The 9,092-nt window shown below is 31.5% G+C and overlaps 1 protein-coding gene across 1 annotated transcript; it reads left to right on the top strand.

Moving 5' to 3' along the window:
• The first annotated feature begins 338 nt into the window (after window positions 1–338).
• On the top strand, window positions 339–809 carry LOC143582182 (uncharacterized). The gene has a single exon (XM_077064808.1). The coding sequence runs from the start codon at window positions 339–341 to the stop codon at window positions 807–809; it is 471 nt and encodes a 156-aa protein (XP_076920923.1).
• Window positions 810–9,092: the final 8,283 nt, after the last annotated feature.

A 9,092-nucleotide genomic window follows, 5' to 3' on the forward strand; every position in this document is an offset into this window, starting at 1 on the left:
TCGGTTGGCCCAGACAACATACCCATCGAAGTGTGGAAGTGTCCTGGGAGAGGAAGGAGTCATTTGGTTAACTATATTGTTCAATATTATCCTCAAATCTGGTAAGATGCCAGACCATTGGAGGTGCAGCGTTGTAGTTCCTATCTATAAGAACAAAGAAGATGCCCAATGTTTGTGGTAACTACCGATGAATCAAACTACTAAGCCATATGATGAAGCTTTGGGAAAGAGCGATTGAGGTTAGACTTAGACCAGGAAACTCAGGTTTACGGTGAACCAATTCGGCTTCATGTCGGGGCGTTCCCACCACAGAGGCAATACACCTTATAAGAAGATTGATGGAAAAGTATAGGGAGAAGAAGAGTAAACTTGCATATGGTGTTTATTGGCCTAGAAAAGGCCTACGACAGTGCGTCACGACAAGTGCTTTTGGGAGCGCCTGGAAAGGTAGAGGAGTCCCGAGGAAATATATAGATATAATTATGGATATGTATGATAGGAGTGCAACAAGTTTCCATGCGCCCGCAGGAGATACTGATTTCTTCTCCGTGGAGGTAGGCCTTCACCAGGGATCAGAGTTGAGTCAGTTTCTTTTTGCAGTAGTCTTGGATGAGTTGTCAAAAGTCGATTCAGGGAACGCTACCATGGTGCATGATGTTGCAAACGATATTGTGTTAGTTTCTGAGAGAAAACAAGATATAAAACATGAGGCTAGAGGAGTGGTGAACAACCTTAGAGAAAAAAAGGTTTTAAAAATTAATCGCTCTAAGATGGAGTACCTCCACTGTGATTTCGGTGGGGTTAAATGACAATGAGATATCCAGATCACCATTGAAGGGAAAGTGGTTTCCGCATGTAACGAAGTTCAAGTATTTAAGATCATTTATTCAGAGCGATGGGGAATTAGACAGTGATGTGATCCGTTTGAGTTCAGGTAGGATGGTGTAGATGGAAAGCAGCCAAAGATATATTGTGCGACAAGAAATTCCCAACTAAACTAAAGGGAAAATTTTTATAGGGTCGCAATTAGACTTGCAATGCTATATGAAAACAAATTGTTGGGCCATCAAGAAGGCACAAGTGCGGAAGATGGAGGTAACAGAGATGAGAAATGCTACGCTGGATGTGTGGGCCACACAAGGTTAGACCGAATAAGAAACGTTGTATATCGGGTGAGACTAGGGGTAGCTAACATATCAGACAAGATAAGAGAGTGGAGATTGAGATGGTTTGAACATGTGAGGAGAAGACAGACGACGAATCATGTTAGATCTGCATAAAACATTACTATAAAGGGGAGGAGTGGTAGAGGGGCGACCTAAATTGACTTGGGATGAGATGACTAGACATGATTTGATAGACCTAAAACCTCTACGAGGACATGGTTGGGGATAGGAATTCTTGGAGACGTATAATTAAAGTTAAGGAATTTTAGGGAGAATTGACTACCTTAGGGGATTTTATTTACCTATTTTGGTCCACACACCATTATGGTATTTTCTTTTATTTTCATATATATATATATGTGTATGTTATGTATGTATGTATTTACTTATATATATATATATTTACTTACGTGCTATTATTGATTACATTACTTCTAAAAACATTGATTCTCTTATATATTATGCTCATACAATATGTTCTTTAAAGTTGAGGGTCTCTCTGGAAGCCACCTCTCTATCCCTTGAGATAGAGGTTCGGTGTGCCTACATCTCATCCTCTTCAGACCCTACTTATAGTTGTGCTATTTGTGAGACTTCACTGTGTATGATTTGATATATATATATATATATATATATATATATATATGGGATGGTTCAGGAGAGAAATGAAATTAGAGAGAGAAGTGCGAGAAATTAATTACATCCCTTGATTGTGTTTTGATCTATGGTTAACATAAAAGATGGCAAAAACTTGTAATATTGAGATGCTTCATTTATTAGATTTAAGAGAAAAAATGTTATTTTGGTATTTTACAATGAAAACTAAAACAGGCATATTTTAATAACATTTCCTAAATCACCCACCTATGTCCATAATTCACATTTAAACTTTTCAAAACATCACACACAATTCCATAAAAATTACTACACATGTGTTATATAAAGAAATAAATGGATACACGACTAGGTGTAAATCCTACACAAAGTTTAAAGCCACACAAGTATTTTAACCCTACACAAACCATATATTAGTTATGTGATAACTATACAAAGTTTACTAAACTTTTATACTACAGTAATCATACACAATTAGATTAAGCCTACACCTAAGCTGTCAGATCCTACCACTAATGTTGGAAGCCTACACAAAACCAAATTTACTCTTTGAACCTTGTATATGAGTCGGCCCTACATAGTACATTAAATATTGTGTAGGGTTATTTTTTTGGTTTTAGTGATTATGGTGATCGAACTTCTTTACTTAATAATAATACTACAATAATCATACATGAATAGATTAAAACCTACACTAAGTTGTCAGATCCTACACTAATGTTACAAGCCTACACAAAACCAACATTATTGTGTAACCCGTACGTACATATATGTGTCAGCCCCTACACAGTACGTTAAATATTGCGTAGAGTTATTATTTGGTTTAGTGTTTACGGTGATCGCACTTTATCTCACGATAATAACATGAAAATTGTGAATTATAGAATGGTTAGTAACGTAGAATATCAATAATATAAAGATATTACAAAGAAAAAAAAGTACAATTTAAAAATTTCTAAACAAGTTAAATATGAAAATGTGTATGAAATGGAATTCGTGATCTGATCATTTTGAACAATTTATTTATTATGTTGTAACATTTTTTAGTTTAAATAAAAGCTAAATATATTAATAAATAATTTTGTTGAAACTTCCAAACAAATTAATACTTACCAAAATAACATAATTCAACATTTACCATCATGCCCTTTAATTTAATTAAAAGCAAAAAGGAAAAGAAAATTTATGATTGGTTTGAAATTAATTTCTCGAATTTCTCACAATAAAGTGATTCTCTCCTAAACTTATTCATATATATATATATATATATATATATATACACTAGTTTTTTCCCCCATATTACGGGGGTTGTGCTTCTTTTTCGTGTCTAATATTCTTATTTTTTTTGCATTTTAATTTTATTTATTATCAAATAACAACAACAATAACTATAAATGATAACAAACTCAGCTAACACACCCCCGTCAAGTTAGACGTTTGGAACGTGTAACTTGAAAAAAACGTGTACAAATCAAGTATATGTGACGTTGATTATAAAATAATCACTTTCATAGTTTCATCTTTGTTTAAGGTTATCTGGGTATGGTGAGACCCATACCGTGAATTCGGGTAAAAATGCATGAGAAGTCTTAATTACAAATAAAACAATATGGTGGCTTGAGTTAATGTAAGAAACAACCATAGAGTTTTTAAATGTTTCGTTTATTTACGGGCGTTGTTTTATATTATTTGTTTCTAATGTTTTTTTATTTTTTGAATTATTATTTTTTTATTGTTTGAAAGTTAATAATATATATGATTTGATGATAAATTGTTTTACAAATAAATGAGATGTTATAACCCGAAGCTATATGAGTTTGATGAGACGCAAGACCCGTTTATTTTTTTTTTACTATAAAACTGTTTTTTTAATTATAAATGATAGATATCCTTTTAAATAAATCATATATTAATTTTTAGTATATCCCTATTTTTTAGGATTTTTATATCAAATATTTCGTGAGATTAGTTTTTAATTCAATGAGATATTATAACTTGTTTAAGAAATTATGGGTTTGATTAGACCCATTTCCATGAATTTGGGTCAAATGCATTTGATGAGACCCAAGACCCGTTTATCTTTTTTTACTATCAAACTGGTTTTTTAATTTAAATAATATATATATATATATCTTTTTTTAAAATAAATAAGATATTATTTTTTTATATATCATATTTTATAGGAATTATACATCAATAATTTGGTGAGAATAATTTTTAATTTAACGAGATATTATAATCCGTTTAAGGAATATTTGGGTTTGGTAAGACCTATAAACCATGAATTCGGGTCAAAATGTATGAGAAGCCCTCCATTTGAAAATCAAGCAAATCTGGTGACTCCAAAAAAAGGGGGGGAGCGACCACATCGCGACACATAAGATTTTCATGTCTTCGTTTATATATATATATTATATATATATATATATATATATATATATATATATAGGGGACGGATCATGCGAGAAGTCAAGTTAAAGTGAGAAGTGCGAAAAATTAATCTGGACCATTGATTATGTGTAATCAATGGATTAGAAAAGTCATGGCAAACTTGTAATTATGAAGATATTTATCTACCAATATTTTAATAAAAAAGGGTAGTTTAGTATTTGTTTTATAAACTTTTCAAAGTGAAACATAAGTTATTAATAACATTTATTTGTTATTATTACTAACTAATTGAAAGTTACCTTTAAATTTTATTAATTGTTATTTTTTGATTGATGTTATTAATCAAACTAATGTTAAACAAATATAATTTCAATCAAATATTATAATATCTTCAATCATATTTCTTCAAATGCGTTAAATATTATATATTGCCTGCACAAATTTATGTATTATAAACACATGCATATTAATGTATTGTGTAGGTGGAATCATGAATGCGTATGTGAAAATTTTATAATTGTAAGCTATTAACATGATTTGTTATTTATTATATGTAGTATAACATGAAAAAAATAAAAAAATAATATATTTATTTTGTAGGTTCATATATGTACTGTGTATCTAGTATTTTCGAATTGTGTACGTACCGTGTAGGTGGTATTTCCAATGGTGTATGTATATTTTTTATCTTGTGTAGGTTCATTTATGTATTGTATAGACTCGTATATGTACTATGTAGGTTGTATTTCGAATTGTGTACGTGAAATTTATTCATATGTATGTTCATTTATGTACTGTGTAATTTATCAGTGCTATTGAATTTAAGAACTATTATATGGATAAATGTATGAAATTCAAATTACGGGAAAAAAAATAATATTGATAAATCAACAAAATTGAATTTGATAAAATTTCAAAAAAAAAAAAAAATTAGTATAGATTGATTTGAGTATATTTTAAAAAATAAATAGACATATTAATTATAACTTCTCCATATATTATGACTTACCAAATATGACAAGATGCACCTTTTACTATAACACCCTTTTCATTAAATAAATGATAAAATAAAAGAAAAAAATATGATTGGTTGAATTTATTTCTCGCAATTCTCGCAATAAGAAACACTTCTGAAATGAACCTAATCATATATATATATATAGAGGAGGGTTAACGTATAATAATAGGTTATCGTACATTAGGTACGCGAGACCCGCACCACCATATTCTAATTGCAATTAAAACTACGCGTTGTCATAATTGTAATTAAATCAAAGAAATACTTCTCGCAGATCGTCATTTGCTGCAAGCCCTCAACCATAATCAAATCATCCACAAAACTAAAGCATACTTAAAATCGATAAACCCATTATCGCTATAGTTTAATAATCTTCAATTGATAAAAAATTGTTGATTTAATCAATAGAATTGATGTGTAGGAGGCTTTAGAATCATTAATTGATTATGAAATTGCATAATAATACACTTAATTGATCTATTATTAGGGTTCATATTTATACGTTCTGCACAAAAACTTTAAACGTTCTGGACTTTTTGTACAGAATTTCTAAACTTTTTGTACAGAACTTCTAAATTTTTTGTCTAGAACTTCTAAAGTAAAAAGTTTAGACCAAAATGAAGAAAAAGTTTAAACGTTCTGATAAAAAATGAACAAAAAGTTTAAACGTTCAACTAATACGTTCTGATCAAAACTACAAATTTAAAACGTTCTGACCAAAACGAACACCTTTAAAACGTTCAAGTTTAGATGTTCTGTACCAAAACTTTAGAAGTTCTATACCAAAACTTTAGAAGTTCTGTACCAAAACTTAAATTTCTAACAAAAGGTTTAGAAGTTCAATCTAAATTCCACCCTTAAAACGTTCTAAGGTTAAACCTTTAAACGTTCAGTTAAAAACCCATCACTCAAAACTCAAAATTGATCAATCGAAGCTTCAAATTGATGATTAATTTGATCAATTTCTAAGTTTAATTGATTAATTAGTTTAGCAATTTCAATTTCAATGGTCAATTTGATCAACTGACCTGTGAACAACTCGTGACAGAGGAAGCTGGTGTTCACGACGGTAACGTCGATGGTCGCGACGGTGAATGCAATCGTTGGACGGTGACGAATTGATGAACGGTGATAGTGAAGGCGGACGGAAATCGATGTGAGCAGTGGATCATAGTTGATGAAATTAAAATATTGCGATCGCGTGATTTTGAAATCAACAGTGTAGGAACTCGCGTATGTAATGTACGATTAGGGATTATTGTATTGGATCTATATATATATATATATATATATATATATATATATATATATAAAAGTTAGATAAAACTACTTTGAAAAAGGTAAATCTAATGACTACAAAGATCCAACTATCGCACAAATCATACCAAATAAACTAACTAATAATCTTTTTGTAATCCTAATGGCTTGTATGTGTTCCCTTGTTTGTAGTCCTAAAGACAACCCAATCTTTAGATTAGTACTTTTAAATGAAACAAAATATATTTAAGAATGGTTTACTAGTATTTAATAGTATGTGTCCGTGTGTGTACCATATCAAATATTATTATTTATGAAATATTAAATATTTTTTTTGAACCCACCGCTGGTAAAGAAATCTTTAGATTAAATATAAATAAATTGTGTAACTATATTGTTATTGACTTTGCTTACATAATCAATGTAGCTTAATGGAAGAATCTAATTTTCAAAATCAAATATACAAAGGGATGGATGTGTAATTATATAAAATTAAAAAAAAAAAAATAATAAACTATAATTATAAGTGAAACTTAAATTGCATGTTTTGAGCCACTATAGTTGTCCAGCGAGCTTAGTATGGGCCCTACCGTCAGTTAACTTTGCGTTGACGGTTATAAAAATAATGTGAAAAGACCATTATTTTGCACCTAAGCCTTTATTCAGTTTAAAAATAATCTTCCAAAATCATGTAAAGGCTGGGATTCGAACCCTAGACCTCCGGTTTAACATCCCACCAAACTTACCACGTGAAACTAAGTTGATGTCTCATATAATTATACAACATAAAATATATATTACCACTTTTATCACTTCATCTTCCCCCAAATTCAATTAGGATTTCCTATTCTCCTTCAACACTTTAATAATGGATGGTTAAAAACATAATTTTGATGGGCTAGGTTATTATTCATCATCATTCCACCAGTTAAAAAGACAATTTTGATGGGTTGGGATATTATTAACATCCTTCCACCATCGTTAATATCAAAGGTTTGATATCTGGGCCACCGTTAATATCAAAGGTTTGATTAGTATCTTTCTCACACCACCGTCATCTTCCTCTCACCACCAAATTTGTCACCTTGCACCACCGTTGCCTCTGTCATATCCGGCCACCAAGCACCACCTCGTCGTTGCCTTTGTTACAAACTGGAGGAAACCGACACATTGGTTTTTGATCCTCTCGAAAACTCACTCAAGATCCATGTATAATTTGTTAGATTTGGTGGTGATTTGAAAGAAATATGTTAGAGAGAAGATGTGTGATTCGGGTCACCGGAAAAATGAGTGTTTGGCGTCGGAAAAATGAGTGGTGGCCGTTGAGACGGTGCTACGATGGTGCTTCGGGTGACGGAGACCATGGTACTTGGGTGAGGTGCTCGAAGCCGGCGACAAGGAAGATGATGGTGGTGTGGGGTGGAGGGTTTTGGTGGCGGATATGGTGTTCTTGAGGAGATGGTGTTCTTGGTGAAGATGATGATGATTGTGTTGTTGTCGTTGTTGTTCTTATTAGACAGAAATTACAAAAGTTGTCCTTTATCTTTGCACTCAATTTCAGTGGATGTCATTTATCTTTAAAATTAAAATAATTTATACTTTACGTTTCAAAATGTTTCAACCGTTTGTCCTTTGTCCCTAACTCAGTTAGTTTTTCCTCGTTAACTTTGGCCATGTGTTGTGCACATGAGAGAAAATTGTTAATTTTACCTATTGGTTTAAAAAAAATATTTAAAAAAAATGATTAAGATTAACAAAATATAATAATAATAATAATAATAATAATAATAATAATAATAATAATGCATATGCAAATATAATGTAATAATAAATAAATAAATCTACCTGTTTGGCTTTGTAACCCAAACGACGAGCCTTATCGGGTCGGGTCGGGTGAGTAACCCGAACAATGGACGAAGGCTGACGGTACTCCCAACATACCTGACTCTCTGCATTAACCTCATGACATCAGATTGCTTCTTCCTCCAAAGCTCCGACGACTCTTACTCTCACTCACCGCCACTTCCTCCTCCGTCGACGTACCGTCAACATATCTCATAACAAAATTCCAGATCGGATTCTGAACCATTGCCGGACTATCTTCCTTAAACGACACAACTCTACCGTCAGTTCCTGTCACACACCCCAACCTACGGCGGAAAATGCCGGGGCGTGAACTGATTGCTCACAGGTTTTCAAAGGCTCTATCATGCAACATTATTTATATGACAATATCTATTAATTAAATTAAGTTTTGAAATAAATCAAATACTAAAAAATACATAATCCATAAGCATACAACAATACAATTTATATCACAAATGATCTTGACTAATTATTTTCTAACTTAAATTATTCACTAAGTCTTCACCAACCTGCATTAAATTTCTACGATAACCTGCATATGCATATAAAATAGAATTTTTTCAACAAACACATGTTGAGTGAGCAACACACCAGTTTAAATGTACATATAGTATATATAAAAATAAGTAATTGCAAAAAGTCATATGAGAATAACAAATTAACCAAATGAGCAAGTATAACTGAGATGTCGAGAAGCACAAAGGCTATAACGACTGGGTATGATCATATTATTATGAGATTATGCTGGACCTCTCCGAATGCGAAAGCATATAAAGCAA

The sequence above is a fragment of the Bidens hawaiensis genome, unplaced genomic scaffold (genome assembly GCF_021521415.1).
Source record: "Bidens hawaiensis isolate Kalapana, Puna unplaced genomic scaffold, B.hawaiensis_p1.1 tig00031482_1, whole genome shotgun sequence".
Taxonomy (NCBI): Eukaryota; Viridiplantae; Streptophyta; class Magnoliopsida; order Asterales; family Asteraceae; genus Bidens; species Bidens hawaiensis.